At 48.0% G+C, this 24,722-nt stretch overlaps 1 protein-coding gene and 1 long non-coding RNA gene across 3 annotated transcripts in view; one reads left to right on the top strand and one right to left on the bottom strand.

The window, feature by feature from the left end:
- Positions 1 to 3,433: 3,433 nt before the first annotated feature.
- Positions 3,434 to 24,722, bottom strand: part of KCNB1 (potassium voltage-gated channel subfamily B member 1) — a 111,701-nt gene continuing 90,412 nt past the window's right edge. Inside the window, exons 1-2 of one of the 2 annotated variants that reach the window (XM_086331446.1) lie at positions 23,234 to 23,355; positions 3,434 to 6,516 (exon numbers count right to left, since the gene is read on the bottom strand). In XM_086331446.1, the coding sequence (XP_086187572.1) occupies positions 4,507 to 6,495 (1,989 nt within the window). In that variant the 5' untranslated portion in view covers positions 6,496 to 6,516; positions 23,234 to 23,355 and the 3' untranslated portion in view covers positions 3,434 to 4,506. Of the gene's footprint in view, positions 6,517 to 23,233; positions 23,356 to 24,722 lie in introns of those variants that run through there. The other variant, XM_086331445.1, reaches the window with a different exon arrangement.
- LOC147360032 (uncharacterized) lies at positions 9,341 to 10,347 on the top strand. The gene is made up of 3 exons (XR_015138922.1): positions 9,341 to 9,472; positions 9,584 to 9,637; positions 10,212 to 10,347. It is a non-coding gene; the product is annotated as an uncharacterized LOC147360032 (long non-coding RNA).

Below are 24,722 nucleotides of genomic sequence, written 5' to 3'. Positions count from 1 at the left end.
AAATAGACTACTCTGAGATGCGCAGACATCCTATGACATAGTCACGCATCAGATATTTCTAGAGCCAGAAAAATGGCAACAGAAAATGCAGAGGTAACTCTTATTTCTGGATGTAGCCAGCGCTGGTTTGGGTCGCCCGGGGTTGAGTAAAAGCATTTGGATGCTGTCATGTAAGCAATGGGAGGTGAGGAAATTTCAGCTCAGGGCTGGAGGTTCTCCACTGTCCTGCTGGGGGAGTCACGGGAGGACTCTTTCATCTCCTGCCAACTTCATGGCGGTAGAAAAAGTCCTTTCTCAAAGGATCATGTGCTAGAGGCTTTTCGCCTCCCTCGCAGAGGATTCAAAGTTACTTGACTGGAGGCTGAGTCTTGGGGTCATGTTACTTGAGACTAGTCAGTTGGCAGAGAAATGAGGAAAGGAGAGAGGGAGAGAGAGACCGGGCTTTAGTAACCCTTGTCTGGTAAATTTTAAATTCCCCCCGTGCCCATGGACTACACACTCCAGCCAAGACTTGGAGCAAGACAGAAATATACAATAGTTACAAACATCAACAATACATTACAGTTTTACAGAAGAGAATACCGTTCTGTTTTTTTTTTTTTCGTTAGAAATGTGGATCTTATCAGGAGAAAGGGCAAGGATGAGGCTTACAGATACTAAGACACAGCGGAGGAGAGGTTGGGTAATCAGTCTGAAAAAGTCTGTGTCACCAGCAATTCTCAGGGGTGAGCCAGGTGGGTTGGAAGGAAATGGCCTCCTCAGGATTTTGCTGTTTCACCATCATCATCTTCTTCCTTCTCGATCCCCGATGCCTTGAGAGAAAGGGGCTTCGTGGGAATGAATGTTCTTTCCTCTTTTTTCTCTCCCCATTGAGTGTGCTTAAGATAAAACTCCTAAAGAAGGCACTGAGAAATCTACTGCACGGAAGTCCTATTGTTTCCTTTACCCCAAGATAAAAAGGTGAGTAAACGGACTCCTCCAGAGCTTGCCCACCCCTCTCTGCTGGTCGGCGACAGCCGCCCGGGTGATCAGGGTGCACAGCTACCGGGTCCCTTGTTTTCATCGTCCCGTGTAGCCTGTGTCCTGACACACACTCAGCTTGTCCGGACCTGGTCCCTAGCCCTTTTTGATAATGGTGGAAGTTTGCTGGGGTTCTTGACGAGTTTTACTGAATGTGCCAAAGGGACCAGGCATCCATCCACCTCCAGCCCCTAGATTCATGTCTTTGGGATGAAATAACATTTCTTGTTTTTGTTTTTTTTTCTCCCACTTTCATTGGTTCAGGAATGGGTGGGACCACCAGGTTAAAGCAGTATTTGCCTCCAAACCATTGTTTTTCTCTCCTCCATCAACACCGGTCTATCAAGGTTAGCTTCTCAGTGAAGACTCTTAGGTAGATTTCCCAGTGCATGTACACAGTACATGTACAAGCAGGGTGTACACATCTTACAAAATCTGGGCATGTTTCTTTTTGGCAGATAGGGGCCTGGGGGAACTTACAACACTCTATTTTGAATCGGCACAGGATAAAAACTATATTCCTACAATAACATCCACATGTAAAAGGAAAACCCAAAACAAAATGCAATACTTTCTAAGCATAGTATATGCTGAGTTTCAGTTATTCTGTTTCTATAAGAACTCTATAGGACTCTGGCTATTAAGCCTGAACAGGTAGGTTCTTCATGATACTTCTGAATTCATCCTTCAAAAGTGACTCAATAAAATGCTACTTTAAGTTCAGACAAAATACATGAGGAAGGAAAGGGATAGGTCCTGCATGACCACGCAAGGCAGATAGGGCCTTTGGTTACAAGGAGAGTTGCACCAATTGGTTATTAGTTTAAAAAAAAAAGAAAAAAGAAATCATTTCTAATCTGTACACTTCTCGACTGCTTCAACCAGCAAATGAAATGCCTCGATTTGAAGAAGGGGTGATAAGTTCCTTCTCACTATATATGGCTATATTTAAACATGTTCACTTTCCTGATATGTAAAATAGACTATATTATTATTATTAATTTTTACAGATAGCATCAGCTCTAAAAATATCTGAATCGGAAATCACAACTATTTACTTTTATCAAAAAGCATTTGTTTGTTTTCCCTGAATTTTCACGTTTGTGCTGATGGCAGATGTGAATGGTGACAGAAACAAAGAGACGCGAGAGATGGCCCTGGGAAGACGGTCTTGCAGCCACTCCTCCACCCGCCCCCAGCTTGTACTGTGTGCTCAGCAAAGCACCTGGGGGGCCCTGCACTTCCTCTTTCCGGTGAGCCACCAGCCCAGGATAACTTCGTACTCCCTGCCCCTTAAATCCCTTAGGATTTGACGCAAGAGTACTCTGGTACTTCCGGAGTCAAGACACTATGTTAACGCAGCAAAAAACAGGACTGTGCCCTCTTGGAGGGATCTACAGCCCTTGGAGATGCTGAGAAGCAGTACGAACCGGGTGCATATGCAGCGGAGGATACAACGTTTTTAAGGGCAGTGGAATGACCCCGTGTCATCATACCTGTGACAGTTGGCCCAATCTCATGCCACTGTGCAGAGGGCAGGCAGAACGATTCTGTGATGCTTGTGTACTGACAGGTGGATTGTGCCATTGTACTAACAGGCAGACCAACAACAGATTCTATGAAGGACAGGCAAACCACGTTTTGTTCCATCAGGAAGACGAATGCCTGGCACTATATTGAGGATCGGCAGAGCTATGCTACTGTACTTGGGACACCATCCGTTGACATTGTGTTAGGAGAACGACATTGCCCCCATTGTACTGAAGACAAGTAGATCAATAACGTGTCATTTTCACTAACAGATGGGCCAACAGCATGGCATCGTGCTAACCAGTGGCTCCACCCAGTGTTCCTGAACTGGGGAATGGCCAGCACCACCATGCTGTTGAACTAAAATCAGGCAGGTCAACGCCAGGTCATCAAACTAAGACAGGAAGACCAACACCGAGAGAGAGCGACCAGAACTGCTCACAATGCACACAAATACTTATTGCTTTTGTCTGTACTGGCTGCATTGATGGCTGCAGAAAGGAGAGCTGAGCTGTTAGTACAGACAATGACACTGAAAACACACCCACCCCTGGTGGACAAGAAAGAGAACAGAGTAAAACACCCAATGCCCAACCATCTACATCATTCTTCTGAGATGCTCGTGCTTCCTATACACATGACTTAAGCACAGGACCCCATGCAAGGGCCAAGTACCCTTTCTGATGCAAGAGGGTTAAGGGGAAGCTTGAGGGGGCAGGGAAGGAGCCCACAGACTTTGACAGCAATACCAGCACAGTATCACCCACCGTGGCCAGACACACGCCTGGAGCAAAAACTCAGCTGTAGTCCCAGTGAAGTGGCCCACGGGAAATCATGCTCGTTTTAAAGTGCGAGATGTTGACACTGTCCCTGGTAAAACCTATTTTTTTTGAAAAACATAAAGTGCTTTTTATTTTAACTTTTTTCTTAAAACTTAAATACCACAGGAAACAAAAAAGAAATTCTATTATAATAAGTACTTTCCCTGCCTCAGCAGGAAGGATTCAAAAGTCTGAACTGGGCATTTCAATTGGGGATTTTTTTTTTCCTTTTGTTTTTTTTCAGGTTAAAAAAACAAACAGATTTTATTCTGTTCTTCGGTAACATACAGTCGCTTTGAATAAGCTATTCTTTTGCATATTTGACACTTGCATATCTTTTGAGTCTACCCTAGCGATGTACAGAAAGCATTTTCCTTCTCCACCCTAAAGCAGTGCTCAGAGTTCATACTGTTGCCTGAGCACCCGCCTTCTGAACCCTTTCCAGATTGCCAGGGGGCAATTAGAATTGAGTACAAGTGGTGCAACTCACCCTGATGATATCTCAAAACAAAATCTCAGGTACTATGGAATACTGAAGTCAATGAAGACATTTGAGGAAGGGTTTTGCGCTGGGATCCCGGCTTACGGTGCAGCTTTCCCCAGGTTGTGAGCATCCCTGGTAGCCTTCTAACGGTGGGATCCATCCAGCAGGTGACGGACAGAAGTTCCTAGAGGTGGCCAGGCAACACCCAAAACCAAAATGGTCAACCCACTCTTCGAACACCGGCCACCTGTTCCAGCATCCTTCTTCAGCAGAAGCCAGGAGGGATGAAGATGTTGCCCTCGGAGGCTGTGGTGGAGAGCCATGAGAAAAGAATGAGGAGTAGGTGGCCTCGGCGGTGTCTGGAACGTGGTAGTGGTGGCTGCGAGCTCTGTTCTTGTCATCTTCCAAAGAGGGCAGCAGAGCTGTTACAAGGAGGCGCCATACCCCACGGCTTGGCCGGCTTTGCTTCTGATGGACCCGTTAACAGCTCTCAGGGTTTTACGGGAGCTTCTTCTGGAGTCTCTCTTATTTCCGGGGGCTTTGCAGAGCCTTTCTGTTTCAGAGTTCATGCAGAAAACCTCCGCGGCAGGTGAGCTGAGCAGCACCCCTCTTTGGACCCTGCCAGAAGTCTCTCCTCCGCGTCGGGGTGGTTCAGATGCTCTGATCCCGTGAGCTTCCGTGGGCTCCGCCCCCTGGCAACACGCGGACGTCCGGGGAGATGTGGTTCTCAAGTTTGCACTTTTCTGGACCACTGGGAGCTTTTCCAGTCAATGCTTCTGTAGAGTAAATACAGTTCTGCCTTAAGAACTTAGGGGAGGTGGGTAAGGGGGAGCTTTCAAAGTGGTTCTTCTCGGACCTTGTCCCGACACTGAACTTGGGACTAGTGTTCCCATGGACGCTCTTGGGAGGGCTGGAGTCCACACTGTAGAGGACTTGCCCTTCGTCATCTGTGTCCGCATCAATGTACTGGTGGATACCTGCTTCGAAGTTGAATGCTATTGCTGTGTGTTTCTCGGGCGACCGGGGGGGTGTCCGAGCACTCGCTGTGGTGTAGATGGAGGACTCTGGACTCAGCACAGGCCTGTCCAAGAGGCTGGCACACTCCAGCCCTGCCACAGCTGCCGCAGCACCCCCCCGGTTCCTAAGAGGGTCATGGTACATCCCCAGAATGGGGACTAATGGACTGGGATCGCCCTCCATGAAGTTGACTTTAAGAGCTCGAAGCTTCAAGGGGTTGGTGGTCTTCATGGAACTCTTGGGGCTCTCGATGAAGAAAGTGGAGTGATGGCTGGCATCAGGGGCGGAGTTGGCCTCCACAAACCTACCACCAGTGGCACCCAGAGCTCCCCGCCAGCCAACCTCTGGGGCCATGCCACCTCCAGTTTTGCTGGGAAGCGATGCCAAAGGGCTGTGGGAGAATCTGGTGGCTTCAGGGAAGTCTGTGGCACAGCTAATGAAGCTATCGATGCTTGACATGCTTCGCATGTCAATGACCCCTTCTGTACGAGTAGGCAGAGGGGCCACGGGGCTGGGGATACTCTCCATTTCAAGTTCTTCCTTTGGTTTGCTCTGGGTGGCTGACTCCTTAGTATTAAGAATGGGTTGAGATTGGGTCTTGGCCATCTTGTTGTACATGTCTTCCAACTGCTGGACGTTCAGGTGCTGAGGACTAGAAGATGATCTGGCTTTCTCAGGGGATCCATGCTCCTTGGTTTCAAAGGATTTGCTTGAGCTGGTTTCAGACAGTGTCCTCTTGGTCCATTTCCATTTGCTGGGAGACAAGTGATTATCTTGCACTTTGTCTTTCTGACCCACATTCTCTCCATTTTTCTCAACCACAATGTCCATCATCTCGATGCTCCGGGGGAATGCATCCTTCATATTCATGGATACGATGCTGCCGTTCCTCTTGGCTCTCTCCAGAGCCTCTCTCCGTTTGATGGCTTTCTCCTGCCTCTTTTGCTCTTTATAAAACTCAGAGAAGTTATTGACAATGATGGGGATGGGAAGAGCAATCACCAAGACTCCTGCGATGCAGCAGAGACCCCCCACAATTTTCCCCAGGAGAGTCTTGGGGTAGATGTCTCCATACCCAACGGTCGTCATGGTGATGGTGGCCCACCAGAAAGAGGCCGGGATGCTTTTGAACTTGGTGTCATCCTCATCCTTCTCAGCAAAGAAGACAAGGCTGGAGAAGATCATGATGCCCATGGCGAGGAAGAGGATGAGCAAGCCCAGCTCATTGTAGCTCCTCCGCAGGGTGAAGCCCAAGGACTGGAGGCCAGTGGAGTGACGTGCCAACTTAAGGATGCGGAGAATACGCATGATCCGAAAGATCTGGACCACACGGCGGACGTTCTGGAACTGCAGCACGCTCTTGTTGGATTCAGTGAGGAAGATGGTGACATAATACGGCAGAATGGCCAGTAAGTCAATGGCATTGAGCGGGCCCTTGAAGAACTTCCACTTTTTGGGGGAGGAGAGGAACCTCAATAGGTACTCCATGGTGAACCATGCGATGCACACGGCCTCCACATGGGCCAGCTGGGGGTTGTCTGTGGTCTGGCCGAACTCATCAAGGCTCTGCAGCTCAGGCAGGGTGTTGAGAGACAGGGCAATGGTGGAGAGGACGATGAACATGATGGAAATTATGGCAAGGATCTGTGAGGAGAAGAGAGTGGGATTTAGTTAACAACCACCAATGGGATGGTTATCCTAATACTCTGGGTCTGCAGGACATTCCTCAACTCTCAAGAGCATTTTCATATCTCATCAATTAGCTAATGGCTGGATGTTTGAGATAAAAGATTATTTATTCAAATCCATTTATCACAAAGACTTGGAAGTAAAGTGAAGTGAAGTGAATTGAAGTCACTCAGTTGTGTCCAACTCTGCGACCCTATGGACTGTAGCCCACCAGCCTCCTCCGTCCATGGGATTCTCCAGGCAAGAATACTGGAGTGGGTTGCCATTTCCTTCTCCAGGGAATCTTCCTGACCCAGGGATCAAACCCAGGTCTCCCGCATTGCAGGCAGACACTTTAACCTCTGAGCTACCAGGGAAGCCCTAGACTTGGAAACTGATATCCAGATAATTTTTAAATTTTTTAAAGCTAATCATCAAGCCCAGGGGTCTGTCAAATTTGTCTATAAAGGGCGAGATAGTAAATATTTAAGACCTTGAAGCCCATGAATTCTTGGTTGCCACCACTTAACTCTGCAGCTGTAGCATAAAAATGAATGAACATAGCTGTTTCAATAAAACTTTATTTATAAAAGCTGGCAGTGGATTGAATTTGACCTTCGAGTCATAGTTTGTTGTCTCGTGATCTAGACCAGTGGTTCATAACTATTATGGACTGGGGTACCACTTTCCTGACATGATACTAATGATAATGCTGCTGCTGCTGCTAAGTCGCTTCAGTCGTGTCCAACTCTGTGCGACCCCATAGACGGCAGCCCACCAGGCTCCCCCGTCCCTGGGATTCTCTAGGCAGGAACACTGGAGTGGGTTGCCATTTCCTTCTCCAATGCATGAAAGTGAAAAGTGAAAGTGAAGTCGCTCAGTCGTGTCCGACTCTTAGTGACCCCATGGACTGCAGCCCACCAGGCTCCTCCGTCCATGGGATTTTCTGGGCAAGAGTACTGGAGTGGGGTGCCATTGCCTTCTCCGACTAATGATAATAAGTTACCCTTTATCAAGTGTTGATTGTATGCTAGGCACTGTGCTAGTCACTTTCCATGAAGCTCATTTCATTCTCTTTTAAAAAAAATATTTATTTAGTTGGCTGTTCCAGGCCTTTGTTGGGGCATGTGGGACCTAGTTTCCTGACCAGGGATCAAACCTGGATCCCCTGCTATGGGACCACCAGGAAAGTCCCCTTATTTCATTCTTACAACAATCCCATTATTGTATTGTACCTCCAGAGAAGAGATGAGGAAACCTAGGCTTCCAAAGCTAGTCAGCTGCAGAGCCAGGATATTTACCTGGGTTTGTCTGCCCCCAGTACATGAGCTCTTAAGGTTATGTTAGAAATGAGATAAAAACTACAGACCTTTTTGCTAAACACTCAAGATTTTGCAGATGATTTTCAGGGAGGCATAGATATCCTGGTCTCATGTTAGTAATTCCAGAGTATGACTATGAATTTTTGAGGCTAAGGATCACAGTTTAACTACTTTTGAGTTCCCTGAATCAAGAAGAGGATCTGGGGGCTTCCCTGGTGGCTCAGTGGTAGAGAGCCTGCCTGCCCGTAGTGAGGACGTGGGTTTGATCCTTGGTCCAGGAGGATCCCACATGGCATAGAGAAGCTGGGCTGGAGCGCTCTGCAGTCCAGGAACCCCAATTTATGAGCCCACTCGCTGCAACTATTGAGGCCCGAGAGCTCTGGAGCCCATGCTCAGCAATAAGAGAAGCCTCTGCAATGAGAAGCCTGCATACCACAACGAGAGAGCAGCCTCTGCCCTCTGCAACCAGAGAGAAGTCTGCATAACAACCAAGACCCAGCACAGCCAAAAATAAAATGAATAAATACATTTTTAAAAAAGAGAAAAGGGTCTCCTCCAGATATTTGGGCTCACTGGATGTTTATAGAAATTAATAGAACCTAGGCTAGACTACAGCTTAGGCAGAAATGCAAGCAGATGTAATACATTGCTCTGGGGTCTTTTTTTTTTTTTTTTTTTTTTTCAAAAATACAAATCCAATCACATCACTCTCCTGCTTAATAAATTTCCAGGCCTCTTCAGGAGAAAATCGAAACTCCTAAACTTATCTATCAGCCCTCCTCACTCCTCCCCAAAACTGTCCTCTTCTCATAGGCTTGCCCCTCTCTTTCTTCTGCCTCTGCTGAAGAGCTGGGGGTGGGGGTGAGGGCTCCATGCCTGTATTATTTGATCCTGACTACTGCTGAATGACTCAGGGGTGGACAGAAAATCCAGGCTGGGCCGAACCAGTCCACCATGGGAGATTTGAGTTCAAGGATCCAGGGGAGGGTAGGTTACGAGGATGGTGAGCCTCTGAATTAAATGGTCGAGTACCACCTAGGCCTGAACCAGCTTCATGATAAGCCCAAGCCTCAAGCAACTTTTTCCCAAGTTGTAGGGGATCAGAAAAGACATTAAAAAAAAAATCAGAGAAAGCTGAACTTTGAGAGAAGCCAGGGATTAAAGGGAAGAGGCAGAGAAAAAGGGGCAGAGAGGACACAGGGGATTTGAAAAAGGGTGGAGAGGGCTGCAGTTAAGAGCTTGGGCTCTGCTGTCAGGCTGTTTCGGGTTCAAGTCTCAGAGCTTCCACTTTCTTACCTTGAGCCAGGCATTTAACCTCTCTAAGCCTCAGTTTCTCCATCTGCAAAATGGGATGATAATAACAGTATCTACCTCAGAGAGCTGCTGTGAAATTAAATGGGTTAGCACACACAGAGCACTCAGGACAGCTTCCAGCAGCACCTAGTGAATGTCTAATAAATGCCAGCTGTCATTACAGGTGAAATAGCTCAGCACACACCACCCTATCAGCCCAGACCACCCAGCATCCGAGCCGCTGGCTAGTCTTCGTTTCTCACCCTTGACCTGAAACTGCCTGCCGCATCCTGAAAGCAAACACCAGTGCTGTTTGGGTGAGCATGAGTGGGTTCAGGCCCCTGCAATGAATCTGCAATCAGGACGCGTGGTTGGCAAGTCCCTCTGGGTTGAACTCTGACTCCTCTCTTTGGTCTCTCCTACCACAGGTATCCAGGCTCCACGCTTCCCTTATCACACGCTATTGTTGGTCATTTCTGCAGGTTTGTGCCTCTTCCTCTCTGTCCAGTGAATTCCAATCCGTCTTTTAAAATCCAGCCCACATGGCCTCTCCCTACAGGGGTCATCCCTGGAGGGGCCAACCACTCCATCCACAGGGCTCCCTCATCATTTTGCCAAGCCTTGGGGGCACTTAGCACACACAGCCTATGACAGGTGTGTGTATGTGTGTGTGTGTGTGCACATCACCGCCCAGAACCTGTGAGCTTTGGAGGGGACAGGGATGGGTTCTGAGAGTCATCTCTATACCCCCAGCGCCTAGGACAGCTGGTTCCCATGGTATTTCTTGGCTGGGGCTCAAGTTCTCGGAGCACCCATGGAAAGGTCAGGATCAGAGTCAGTTTTCCATTTGGCTACTGCTTGTTAACCATCTTCGACGACTGAGGCATGTTGCAAGGCACTGGGCGTACCACAGGTAGCAGGAGGGCTCTAGTGTCTTTCTAGGCCAGCTCGGAAGATGAAAGGGAGTGTCGCGCCACGCAGAACTTCCACAGCCTGTTATTCCACCACCTTCTTGTTTTGGTTTTTTTCTGTTTTTTGGTTTTTTTTTTTCTCTAGCTGCCTGGAGGAGGCCATGGCAACCCATTCCAGTATTCTTGCCTGGAGAATCTCATGGACAGAGGAACCTGGCCGGCTACAGTCCATAGTGTTGCTCAGAGCTGGACACAACTGAAGCGACTTAGCATGCATGCATAGCTGTCTGGCATGTTCCATATCGTAAAAAGAAACCTTTTGTGTTTTAATTTCTTGATTAGCACTCACTGAAAAAGTAAAATTATATATGCATAATTGAATCACTTTGCTGTACACTGGAATGACAACATTGTAAATCAGCTATATTTCAATAAAAATAAATTAAAAAAAGTAAAATTCTATAGTAACCTTCTAAAGTGACATATCTGACACATACAAAAGTAGACCTACTTTATGTACATTTATGAACTGTATTCAAACCAACACCTGCGAACCCACCACCCAAAAAACAGGGCACGGAGCAATAACACTGACACTTCCGGTGTGTCCTTCTCCATGCCTGAGATAATCAGAATTTTTATCCTCGTCCCTTTTCTGTATAGTTTTTAATACAAATGTATGTATCCCTGAACAAATTATTGTTTTTTCATTAATTTTTTATTGGAGTATAGCTGCCTTACAATGTTGGGTTAGTTTTTACTGTACTTCAAAATGAGTCAGTCACACAAAAACATATATTCCCTCCGTTTTGGACTTCCTTCCCATTCAGGTCACCGCAGAGCATTAAGTAGAGCTCCCTGTGCTATATGCTTGCTCGCTTAGTCGCTCAGTCGTGTCTGACTCATTGCAGCACTTTGAACCAGGCTCCGGCCCATGGTATTTTTCAGGCAAGGATACTGGTGTGGGACCCAGGGATCGAACCCGTACCTCCTACATCTCCTGCACTGGCAGGCAGGTTCTTCACCACTAGGGCTACCTGGGAAGCGACCACTGCGTGTACTGCACTTTCCTTAAGAATAAAAAACAGTAAACACGACTTCCTTGGTTTTATTTTAGCCTTGTCCTAAGAAACGATCTTTGCAAAACTGCTGATTTTGCATACCTAAGGATATATGTATTAAATATTCATTAAAATAAATAGGTGATCATTGGAATAAGCATGTGGAACTCTCACATTGAGGTTAACAATGTGGACCTGGGGGAATTCCTTGGCAGTCCCCTGATTAGGTGCCCTTAGGCCTGGGGCCTGGGTTCAATCCCTGGTCGGGGAACTAAGATTCTGCAAGCCAGGCAGTGTGGTCAAAAAAAAACACAAAAAATGTGTGGGCCCCGGAGTTGGAATTCAGCTTTGCCATTTTCTGGTCAAGAGGCCTTGGACACTGCAACTTTTCTTGCTTCAGTTTCCTTCTTTGTAAAATGAGGGTCTTCCAGTGGTTCTTAACTGGGTATGCCCCAGCTCCATCCTGGGAGACATTTGGCAAATTCTGCAGAAATTTTTGGTTGTCACGACTTGGAGGAGGAGTGTTACTGGCAGCTGGTGGGTGGAAACAAGGATGCTGTTAAATATCCTATAATGCACAGAACAGCCCCCGCCATGGAGAACGATCAGGTCCCAGATGTTAATAGTCCCAAGGTTGAGACACTCTGGGATATACAGCAGTCAGCTTCTCAGAAGCCGGAGAAGGAGGGAAAAGACTTGTCAGCCCAGAGCTGGGCATGGAGGGTCTGACCTTCCAGGGCGGCCTGCCGGGGACCTTGGGTTGAGTCCTCCCTCCATGTGGAGGCACTGCTGTCTCTGACTCTGGGCCCCAAGGCCGAGGGCGGCTGCAGGGGACGGAGCAGATCCTGGAGAGTCTGCCGCTTTAAGAACTGGGAGGTCTGGTTTCCCCCAGAGGCTGGCAAGGGAAGCCTGCTCCAGTTTCTAACCCCCAGACAACTCCAGGGGAGGCCCACATAATTGATGTCGGCTGACAGTTGCATGAATTATGCACCCACCTATTGTACAGTCCTTGGTGCTGTTATTCTAGGGCGGCTCCCCCTACTTTGTACCTAAGAATGTGCTCTCCCCTCCCCTCCTCTCAGCCTGAGATGCTTAGGGCAGAGGCTCACCCCACCCTGGAGAGGGGCTGAGGCTTGGGTTGGGAGGATCAGAGCGCGCCCCACCTCCTGCCTTGGTACACGCATGCATCAAATATCTTGAGTGCTAAACAGTGGGACCCACCCTCCTCGCCCTGCCCACAAGACTGCTTTCTCTTCCAGACCCACTGAAACCCTTAGGGTCAGGGTTAGACTTCCCGACTGGGGAGCTTTTCAACGTAAGTTAAACCCTCTGCGCCTCGGTTTCTCCGTCTGTAAGAATGGGAGGATGGCCACTGCAAGGTGGCAAAGAGAATTCAATGGGTTCATTAGGCCTTTCGCTCAACTTTTATTGCTTTCATCATTTCACAGCATCTTATTTATACGCTGGTTGGACTTGGCTTTGAGCACTACTGTTATTATTCCCCACTGGCTGTGTGGCCTTGGACAAGTCACTCCCCTTCTCTAAGACTCCATTTCTCTATCTCTAAAGTGGAGAAGAAAGTAATTAAGCACCTACCACAAGCTCTGGGAGTTGGTGATGGACAGGGAAGCCTGGAGAGTTGCAGTCTATGGGGTCGCAAAGTCAGACATGACTGAGCAACTAAACTGAACTGAACCACATCACTTAATATATATTTTATGTTATTAAATTATTATTTGGGTAATTTATTGTCCCCCCTTCCCCCAGCTTCTGGACTGGGGGCTTCTGGAAGTCCAGGACTAGGTATGTGGACCCCAGTGCCTGGCTAAGGCAGCAAGTGTCCTCTAAACAGTCTTAAACCCAGATGAACAGCATTTTTTGTTGTTGTTGTTGTTTGTTTTTATTTTTTTAAGCTGTTTTTTCCCCCCCTCAGTTCTCAGTCGTTCTTTTTGCTTTTAATTTTTTTTCAAGCTGTGTGATTCTGTTTTATTTTTTGGCTGTACTACATGGCATGTAGGATCTTAGTTCCCCGATCAGGGATCAAACCTGCGTCCCCCGCATTGGAAGCGTGGAGTCTAAACCACTGGACCAGTAGGAAAATTCCCCAATGAACAGTGCTGGTCTGATCTCTGGGATGGGCCCCAGGGACTGGGGAGCGGCCCATACCCAGTCCTCCTGACCCAGCTCAAACTCCTGACCAGGCCTCTGCATCTCCAGCCTTACTTTCTTGGGATCTGAGCCCAATCAGGTTTGGGCAGGACTCCAGGAACCCAGGGAGTAGAGAGGCAGGAACCAGGACCAGAATTTGCAGACTGTCCCCAAATTCCCTCCATGCGAAGAGATTCTGAATCCTGCAGCCCACCTGTCTGCACCAAATGTGGAAGGGAGCTTTGGTCCTCTGAGAGAAGAGATTAGCAGGTTGGAGTGCCCAGGGAGGGACTCAGAGGTGTTAGACCCAGGCCTTTGGCATCCTAAAAAGAATTTCTTTTTGCCTCTGGTGGTTGATCACAGGACGACTACCAAGTGTCCATCAGCTGATGGATAAACAAACCATGGTCTATCTATACAATGGAGTATTATTCAGCCATAAAAAGGAACGGAATGCTGACCCATGATAAAATATGGATGAGTCTTGAGAACATTATGCTGAGTAGAAGAAGCCAGACACAAAAGGCCACATAGTGTATGATTCCATGTATATGAAGTGCCCAGAAAAAGTGCCTCTATGGAGACAGAAGGCAGGTTAGCTGTTGCCGGGGTAGGGACAAGGGGTATCAGTCAATGGGCATGAAGGATCTCATTGGGATGATGAAAACATTCTGAAATCGATTGAGGATGATGGTTGTACAACTTGGCAAATTTACTGAAAAGTCATCGAATTGCTCACTGGAAATGGGTGAATTCTGTGCTATGTAAAATAAGCCTCAAATAAGTTAAATAAAAGGCTGCTTTCCATAAAGAGTGTCCCATTGCTTCTAATCCTCACAATCACATTGATGGGTTACAGGAGAGAAGCAGAAATCTGAGCTAACCACAGCCCTGCTGTAAACCCTGCAATGGCTCCCCATCAAGTTCCGATCTCTTGGCATTTATTAGGCATGTATTTACCAAGCACTTGCTAAGTGTTATGCTCTTTGCTGGAGATGTAACGTGGATAAGAAAGACAATTTCCCTGGCCTTAAAGAACTGGTAGGTAAAGGCAGGCCAAAAAACCCATAAAGCAATAAAGGAGCAAAATGACGTCAGATAGTATTATGCACTGCATGTTACTGAGAAACGCACACCGAGAAGCAGAGAAGCACTACTGGAGTCCACATAAGGTTGGGTGGTCAGGGCAGGCCTTTCATGGGAGATGTCCTGGTTCTGAGACTTGAAGGTGAGGAGTGTGTCCTTCAAAAATCTGAACATTCCAGGTAGGAGCACAGCATGTGCAAAGGCCCTGGGGTGGGAATGAACTTGGCATATCAGGCAACAGAAAGAAGCTCAGTGTGGGTGGGGCTGCATGAGCTACGTGGAGGGTGGGAGCAGATGAGGTCAGAGAGGCAGGAGGCGCAACAAGGAGATCTGGATTTTGTCTCAAGACCACCTTCCTTCTCTCTACAGACCATTCTCTCCATTTCCCATTGCATATCCCACAATGAATCCCGGCAAAACCTCGTACACTTCTCAAGTCTGGAGCCGCTCTGCCATGGTTGCTCACACCTCCAGATACTTGCCTCTGCCTGGAGTGCCCTTTCTCGCCCACCTCTTTTTAAAAAATATTTAATTACTTACATTTATTTATTTACTTGGCTGCTTCATGTCTTGGTTATGTCACGTGGGCTTAGTTGCTCTGAGGCATACGGGATCTTAGTTCCCCGACTAGGCATTGAGCCTGTATCCACTGCACTGGAAGATGAATTCTTAACCACTGGACCAACGGGGAAATCCCTCTCCTCCACTTCTCCTGGCTGATTCCTACTGCCCATCGAAACTCCAGTGAACCTTCTCTGACCCCTACGTGTAGGTTGAGAATGTCCACCCTCGGGACTCTCGCAGCCCCTGAATTTCTCCTTTCACAGCACTGATCTTGCTGTGCTGGAATTTTCCCCTTTGTGTCCTGCAATAGAATGTCAGCTGCAGGAGGGCCCAGGCTTGTCTTGACTGTTGTATTTCCAGTTCCTGAAATGGTGCCTTGGTACAGAGCAGGTGCTCCCTAAATAGTTAAGGAAATGAACAAGCAAATGAATGAAAAGGAGACTCAGAGAATGCAGTGACTTTTCCAGGGCAACACAACTTGCAAAGATTAGATCTGGGACTCCCAGCTCAGGTCTGTGTTTCTCTCCAAGACATTTTCAAGGACGTAGGAGGTAGCGGTTTCCGGACCATCGAGCCTTGCTCTCCTATTATGGTGTTTCCGCTTCCCCAGCTTTAAAGGGGGATTACAGATGGGGAGTTTTAATCAGAAGGGTCACTGGTGCAGATCCGATTAAGGGGATTGGGAGCAGGCTGATGGTTTTGACTGTCTTCTCTAGAGGCAGGGGCCTCTGGTGGGGGTCTGGTGAGAAAAGGGAGTCAGGAGCCTGCAGGAGGCGCTCATGGGCACAAGAGACAGGAATGTGGGGATGGCAGAGGATGAGAGCCTGAGGCTGAGCCAGGCAACAGAGGGCTTCACCGTGAGAAGGCAACCACGTCACAAAGGCGTAAACAGGGTGCAGTGGTATTGCTGGGGGGTGTCCCAGGCATCGTAAACCGGAGGCCTTGGGGCTGAGAAATTTGTTTTTACTTATTTGCCCAAGTGTCCAAATTCGGAGGGTTCACATAAATCTCCAGATGTTCAGATTGCCCTTGGAACATCAGATGCTGAGCCTACGCATTCAGCCTGCCTTCCCTATGGCAGCCACTTGCTGGCGCTAAGGAGCAACTGCCCCTTTAGACAGGGCATGTGCTCCCCAGGGTCCACAGGCCTCTTCACCCGTTTCATTATCTTGTCAGGTCTCTGTAGGTGTTGGGTTTGCCATCCTGGACTCACTGAAGGCAGTGACACTTAACTGACCTGCTACCATATACAAAGAACTTTCCAGACAAGACCTGCATCTAATTGCACAAACCAGGGACTTAGGGGTCATATTTGCCACATCCAACTCTATCCTTTGCCTCCATATCCAAACCATCATCGAGTGTTCATTCGGGCTCACAAACATCTTAGATCTGTTCCATTCTCTCCACCTGCTAAGCCATGACCGTGTCCCAAGTCACCATCACCTCCCACTTGACCACTGCAAACAGACCTCTTTCTGGTGTCCCCAAAGCCACTCTGGCCCATTGTGGCAAAGACTACTAGATGTCCCCAGTAGCTATCCTTCCCTTCATTCACTGTAAGAGTTTTAGCAGGACAAAAGGCTACACAGAATGAAGACTACATTTCCCAGCTTCCCCTGTGGTTAGATACGGCCATGTGACTAAGCTTGTCCTGTGGAATGTGAGCAAAAATGATGCTTGCCCTCTCTGCTCCTCCTTCTTGCTGGAGGGGAGGCAGATGCGATGGGCAGAGCTGGAGCAGCTATCTCGGATCTGAGATGGAAGCTAATTCCAGCCATAGAACAGCCCTTTACTGGAAAAGTTTGCCAACTCTTCCTAACAGCCATCTTGCTGAAGCCCCTGTGCTTTTGGGTCTCATAGTTACAGTCGCTTAGCCTAAACCCTGCCTAAGTCTCCAGCCTCGGCTTGTTCCACGTTCCCCTTTGGTTTCTCATCTCAGACACATTACCCTTTCTTTGGTCTCTCGTAGTCTCCATGATCCTTCTTACTATAAGGACTTTGCCCTCGCTGTTCCTTCTGCCTGGAATGTTTTTCCCTCCTCTCTGCCTGGTTAACTCCACATCCTCTTTCTTAGCTCAGGCACCACGTTCTCAGGGAAGCCATCCCAGACCAGGTCAAATCCCTCATCACAGGCTCTAACAGTCCCATGTCCTTCTCCTCACGACGCTGTCCAAGTGGCAATCTTACAATAGCGTCTCCTCTGTAGAATGTAAGCAACCGGGGGACAGGGCTTGTGTCTGACTTTTCTCAAACTTGAATCCTCAGAGTACACCGTAGGTGCCCCATACATTATGGAATAAAGGATGTCATTTTCATCCCCCAAACAACCTGCAGGGTGTGCTGTGTCCCCTCTCTCCATTTCATAGTTGGGAAAACTGAGGCTTGGAAAGACAATATCCAAAGAGACAGGAAAGGGGCAGAGGCAGGTTAAACATCTACTAGACTTTGAAGCGTCCCCCCTTTTCTTTAGAAACCAAGGGCCATTCCTACCATCTTATCCTACCATCCTGGGGTCTGGGTGATGTTTTTAATATATGCCCTCACTTGAACCATCTCCCCTAGAGGACCTCTCTCTTCCCAACAAGCTCTGGGTTGGGTCTTCCTAACAGGTCAGCTCAGTTCCCACGAGCTTTGCCAAAGCAGGAATTCTAGAAGCTGGTGATGTTACAACGTCCTGCCCATCCAAGGACAATGCCTCAGATGGGGGAGGCAACTCGACTCCGATCTTGGTAGGAGGAGGAGGTGATGGGTAAAAATGTGGGGCAATGTCCTTCCTGCCTGAGTGATCGCCAAGTCCTGATATCTGCTGAGGGAGGAGGAGCTGAAGAAGGGACTGTCAGTCTTAACAGTGATGAATGGCATCAGTCCATCTCCGCTGCAGAGAGCAGCGTTTGGAATAAAAAACAAGGCATGTACGAGATGTTAAACCAGGACAGTGTCCACAGGCTCTGCTGAGCCCCAAACCTGTCCCCTTGCCTGCTGAGTCTGGCAGGATGGGGGTGGGAAGGATCGTGTCTAAGAGCTTGGCCGAGGTGGCTCGGTTGCTAGAAGAAGCTAAATGTGTCAGTCTGGAAGCTGAGATTTTGGGTACTACTCTGGCTAATGTCAGAATGATGGTCCATAGTGGTCATTCTTGACAATAGCCAGATTTGCTGGTTAATGGCCAATGTATTTTTTCTTTTACTCTTTTTTATTTTTGGCTGTGCTGCATGGTTTGTGGCGTCTCAGCTTCCCGACCAGGAATTGAATCTGGACCCTGGGCAGCAAAAGCACAGAGTCTTAACCACTAGACCGCCAGGGAGTTCCTCTAATACACATTTAGAAAGAGGCATTTGGGTGGCTTGACAATAGTTCCTTTTCATGTAGCATTTTAGTCTTTCTAGAGATTCATATTGAAGTAAAATGGATGTGAGGATAGTCGAGAGGCCTGCTTGTTAATTCTGGCCGGGCATTCTTAGGGCTTCCCAGGTGGCACTATGCTAAAGAACCCACCTGCCAAGCAGAACACTTAAGAGACTCGGGTTCAGTTCCTGGGCTGGGAAGATTCCCTGGAGAAGGAAATGGCAACCCACTCCAGTATTCTTGCCTGGAGAATCCCATGGACAGAGGAGCCTGGTGGGCTACGGCCCATGGGGTTGCAAAGAGTTGGACACGACTGAAGCGACTTAGCACAGGCATTCTCAAGCCAAGTGTCTTCACATCTCTGATCTTCCTCACACAATATCCACTGAGGATCTGTTGCTGCAGGAACGGAGGTCTCATGTTGAGAGGATGGGGCTACTGGATTCTCAAGTCACCACTCAGAAGAGAGCTGTGCGGGATTGTTACTGGTTCCTTGGTGGAAATGGCACGAGTCAGGAATAAACTTTGACGTAGAGTCATGAGAGTGTGTGTGTGTACACACTGCAGCATGATCTCCGGTATCCGAATCCGCCTGGTGGAGCTGGAGTCCAGATTCCTTACACTGTGTCCTGTGTGCTTAGTCATTCAATGTCCGACTCTGGCGACCCCATGGCCTGCAGCCCGCCAGGCTCCTCTGCCCATGGGGTTCTCCAGGCCCTGCCCTCCTCCAGGGGATCGTCCCCACCCAGGGACTGAATCCTCTTCTCTTACGTCTACCTGCGTTGGCAGGTGGGTTCTTTACCACCAGCACCACCTGGGAAGTCCTCTATACTCTGGTGTTAACCAAACTATTCCTTGAAGACAAAGATAAGAGTGAAAATGAAAGTCGCTCAGTCGTGTCTGCCTCTTTGCCACCCCATGGACTATACAGTCCATGGAATTCTCCAGGCAAGAATACTGGAGTGGGTAGCCTTTCCCTTCTCCAAGAGATCTTCCAAACCCAGAGATCGAACCCAGGTCTCCCACATTGCAGCTGAGCCAGAAGGGAAGACCACAGACAAAGATAAATGGCTTACAAAGATCCTCGCAAAGAAACAACCGCTTGGAGATAGTATTAATAATGCAAGCCCAGATGAACAGCAAGACAAGAGCTAAACTGATGCTTCTCCTCCAGCTGTGATCTTTCAATAGTAATGTGAGGTTAAAAACAATGATGATCTTGCCAGATCGTCATTATCGGGGAGACTCTATAATACGGATTTTCATCCACTTTCTTTAACAGTGAGCCTGCCTTCACTTATTTGTCACATATAAGCAGAAAGTGGGATAAGTGAATTTAAAAACAACGAATGAACAAACTAGGTCCAGTGAGATGGAGGTACTAGAATGCACTGGTTAAGAACTAGACCTGCATTTCAATCCCAGCTTCTTGATTTTTCCAGCTGTGAGATCTTGGACAAGTTATTTAACCTCTCCGAGCTTCTCAATTTCTTCATCTCCGCAATGGGGATAAGCAGTTCCTACTTCACTGAATATTCACTGAGATAATGGCTGGCGCACAGTAAGGGTTCAGTGAAAGTTAGTGGCTCATTAAAAAAAAAGAGAAACTGAGAGGAAGACTTCAGCTCAAGACTTCTTTTTTCCTTTTTTGCCACGCCATGTATGTGTAGGATCTTAGTTCCCCAACTCAAGGACTGAACTTGGGGTCCCTGCAGTGGGAGCATAGAGTCTTAACCACTGGACCACCAGGGAAATCCCAACATAAGATTATTCTAAGGTGGGACTGTTACAATTAGCTATTGCTGTTATTCATTGGAGGGAGGCCAAAGAGTTTGTATCCCTCACATGGCTGTGAAAATTTACACAAGGAACTCCTCTCTGAGGCTCAGTTTCCCCATCTGTAAAAAGGGAATAATAATATCAACATGGTGAGGTTTTTATTAAGATTGACCTCATTCATTTGTTCAATGATGCCAGGTACCATTTTAACCTCCAGGGATATAGCAGTGGACAAACCGGGCGAAAATCCCAGCTTGTGTAGAGCTGACCACCTTGTAGAGGGAAGGGACATGCAGTGAACAGTAGCAAGCCAAGAGGATTATTTTGGGTGGTGACTGTTGCTAGGGAAAAATGGAGCAGGGTACTGGGAAAGAAGATGCCCATGAGATGAGTTATTGCCGCTGCAGGGGTCAGGGAGGGCCTCTGTGGGGAGGTGACCCTGGAGCGGAGACTTGAATGATAAGGAGGAGCTGCCATGTGGCCATCAGCAGGAAAAGCATTCCAGGCAGAGGCAACAGCAAGTGCAAAGGCCTGAGGTGGGAACGTGTTGGCCAGAGAGGTTGAAGCAGGGTGAGCAAAAGGGAGAGGGAGAGGAGACGAGGTGAGAGAGGTCGTGAGGGCGGATGTGAAAGGATTTCCCGGCCTCACACACTAAGGGCAGGACAGATTGTATTAGTATTTAGTATTAGTAGCAGCAGTTTCACTCTGATTCGCTTCTTCCTGCCCCACCAAGGATCTACTTTGGAAAGGAGTCCCTCAGATATTCAGCCAAGGATCCTGTCAGGTTAATTTGGCTAGAATCCCTCCTTTTAAAAAAAACATCTATTTTTATTTATCTTTTAATTTATTTGGCTGTGCTGTGTCTTAGTTACAGCTCGAGGGATCTTTTTTTCTTTTAGTTGCAGCTTTGGGGACCTAGTTCCCTGACCAGGGATTGAACTCAGTCCCCCTGCACTGGGAGTGTGGGGTCCTAGCCTCCGGACCACGAGGGAAGTCTGCAGAGTCCCCCTTTTCCGCTGGTATTTCCTCTTAGTGATCTTCCGTCCACTGACCCCACCCTGCTCCTTGGCTATAACTCCCACTCGCTCTGGCCGTGCTCCGAGCTGACACCCATCTCTCTCCTACTGTAAAACCCCGTCCGTTACAGTGGTCCCCACGCTGGTCTCAGGGGTCCTGAATAAAGTCGGCCTTCCCATCTTAACAAGCGTCATTGATTTTTTTCCTTTGACGCCTTCCTTCCCTGGATCCCAGCAGCCTCTCATTTTCCTGTCATAACGGGGTCAGCAGACCCCCAGGCATGTTCTCCTTTGCTGCCCCTGGGTCTGGAGTGCCCTTTCCCCACTCCATATCCCTCACACAGTTTTGCTTCCTGACTTCTTTCAGGACTCAGCAGAAATGTCACCTCCTCAAAAAAGCGTTTTCAACTTTCCCCAGACTGAATTAAATGCCCTTCTGATGTGTGGCTCAACTCTTACTGTCCCTGTCATAGCAGCCTTTTTAAGGTAGAGGCTAGGCCTTGTCCTTCCCCTTCTTACAGCTGCCCCCGACACCACCCCCCAGCGGCTTCCTATTGCATTCAAAATAAGGTCCCATCTCTTACGGGGCTTACAAGACCCTGCCTGATCTGATCCACGTTGGCCTCTCACATTACTTCTCCTCTGCTTTCTCCCACACAGTCCCTGTCTTCTATCATACTGGCATCCAGCTGCCCCTTAACATACCAGGATCATTCCTGCCTCAGGACCTTTGCACTTGCTATTTGGTCTCCCTTGAATGCCCTCGCTCCAGATTTCTCTGTGGCTGGCTCCTTCTTATTCCTCACATTTCCTCCTCAGAGAGGGTGCGCTGACAACCTGATCCAGAGTAACCTCCTCCCTACTCACTCAGTCTCACCACACACTCTTTCACTTTGTTGGGGATGAGCCACAGTCTGCAGTCATCTTGTTTATTCATTTGCCCACCCACCCAGATTAGCACTGTGAGGGCAGCAACTGTGTCTGTCTCTCAAGGCTGGATCTCTATTGCCCATCACAGAGCTCGGTAAGGAGTTGATGCTCAGAAATATTGGTGCAACAAATGAACGAATGAACGGATAGATGACTGGATGGTTGTTGGATGCATGGATGAGTGGGTGGGTTCAGAAACTGTGGCTCCAGCTAGACCACCCAAATGCAGCAAGTTTATTGAGTCATCACCCTGTGTGAGGCATTATGGGGAAACACAAGCTGGAATTAGCAGCCGAACATCTAATAACAATGATACAATAATAACAGCTAGTGTTTATTGATTACTCATGCTAGGTAGAGTGCTTTCCATCGGCAGTTCCATCTTATTAACTCCTTAAGTCAACCCGAAGATGAAGACACTCTCATTCTGATTTTGCAGTTGGGAAAAACCAAGGCACAGAGAGGGAAGCCTTCCTTACCAGGAGGACTCATCCGGACTTAAGGACTTGAGATGGATTCCAGCAGGTGGAGATGGAAGGAGGAGGTGTTTCAGATGGAGGTTACCGCAGGTACAAAGGTTTGGAGGTAGGGATTGAGAGTCAGTCCAGTCTGGCTGGGACAGGTGTGTACAGAGAGGGAAGGCTGGAAGCCGCCACCTATTGAACACCTACTGTATACTGCTCACTCACTCTAGGCTTTTACTCACAACCATCCCAGGAGGTAAGTTTTATCACTTCCACTTTTCAGAGGACCAATCTGAAGCTTGGAGCAGCTAAAAAACGTGTCCAAAGTCACACAGGAGAATTAGGATTGAACTTGAACCCAGCCTTGCCTAACTCTAGGGTGGGCATGCTGGGTCAGGGAGATAGTCAGGGGTTCAGGAGAGAGAAGACAAAGGCAAGTTGTTAACCGAGCAGGTACTAAGAGCCAGGCCCAGCATATTATCTCTTCTAATTCTCACAAGTACCTAGGAGATAGATACTTTTGTCTTTTTTTTTTCCTGCACTGCACAGACAGCTTGTGGGATCTTAGTTCCCCACCCAGGGATTGAATCCAGGCCCTTGGCAGTGAGAGCGCTGAGTCCTGACTACTGCACCTTCGGGGAAGTCCCGTGTCATTTTTGATGTTTAAGACTTCAGCGTTTCGGGAGGAAATCAACCCTCCTCCACTCTTCTGGTTGAGTGAAGGTGAGTGTAGTCCTCAGTCCCAGGGAGGGTGAGAACGAGATCCAAGCTTACCAGCTGTTGTTGTTCAGTTGCTCAGTCGTGTCCGACTCTTTGTGACCCCGTGGACTGCAGCACGCCAGGATTCCCTGTCCTTCACCATCTCTCAGAGCTTGCGCAAACTCATGTCCAATTGAGGTGGTGATGCCGTCCAACCATCTCATCCTCTATCATCCCCTTCTTCTCCTGCCTCCAATCTTTCCCAGCATCAGGGTCTTTTCCAATAAGTCAGCTCTTCCAATGAGTGGCCAAAGTATTGGAGCTTCAGTTTCAGCATCAGTCCTTCCAATGAATATTCAGGGTTGATTTCCTTTAGGATTGACTGATTTGATCTCTTTGCTTGTCCCAGGGACTCTCAAGAGTCTTCTCCAAGACCACAGTTCGTCTATTCCCCTGGACACAATGATTGGTTTAGCAGTGCGGGCCTGACTCAAACTGGCTAATCAAGTTTCGTTCTGGGATTGCTTCTGAAATTATTGGGAAATAATTTCATCAGAGACTGCTGAGTTGACAGGATATCCACCTATAGGGGCCAGAGAGTAATTTTTGGCCCTCTGGAAAGAATCTGCCCAAGAATACAGCCAGTGTAGAGGGACTCCATGCTAAGAGACAAAGGCAGGTTTCTGATGACACTAGCTGAGCAGCTGGATACAGCCATTCCTGAAATCATTCCCTGGACTTTGAAATAATATGAACCCATCAGTGCCCTTCTTTGATTTGGGTTTCTGATTCTTTCAAATAAAAACTGACCTGGCTAACAAATTTTTCTCTTCCTTTAACATGCAAGAAAATTAAGATTCATGGAGGCAAAGTGACTCGCCCAGGAACACACAGCCAGAAAGTGACTGAGTCACACTGAGATACAACACAGAAGCTGCCTGGCATCCAATAAGTCCTCAGTAAATGCCAGTTCCCTTCCCCCACAAACCACAGGGTGGCGGATGGAGGACTGGAAGAGATACACCATGTGGAGCTCCAAGCTGCTGTTCAGGTTCCAGATTCCATCTGGAAACCTCCAAACTGTGTTGGGGTCTGGTAGGAGTGGGAACCAAGGCTTAGGAGTTGGCAAATAAAATGAACCAGCTGCCAGGATGTCAGTGTTTAAACAAAACTCCTGAGATTTCCAGTCCCTCCAAAAAATGCCATCTGAGGGTCCTGGCTGCAACCCAAGGTTTCCAGGGAAGGGTCCAGGGTCCTAGCACTTAGAAACTTACACTTACTAGCTGTGTACACAGGTAATGGTTTCAGCATTGCCAAGATTCTGTGGCTGTTTGAACTTTTCAGAGCTGCTTTTCTTTGGAGCTGGACAGATAATAAAGGGTTTAATCTGTAGGCTCTGACACTGGGCAGAAGTTGGGCTGTAATCCTGGCTCTTGCCAGCCGGGTGACCTCTGGGACACTACTTAACCTCTCTGAGCCTTAGTTTCCTGTTGTATGAAGGGGACAGGAATGGAGGAAGAAATCAGGCAAATCAGGCAAAACCTTTTAGTTCAGAGTTTAGAAT

The sequence above is a fragment of the Bos grunniens genome, chromosome 13 (genome assembly GCF_055505025.1).
Source record: "Bos grunniens cultivar Pamir isolate PY7600 chromosome 13, Bosgru_T2T1.0, whole genome shotgun sequence".
NCBI classification, from domain to species: Eukaryota; Metazoa; Chordata; class Mammalia; order Artiodactyla; family Bovidae; genus Bos; species Bos grunniens.
The sequence above is the reverse complement of the archived record's forward strand: the minus strand, read 5'-3'. Positions and strand labels throughout refer to the sequence as shown.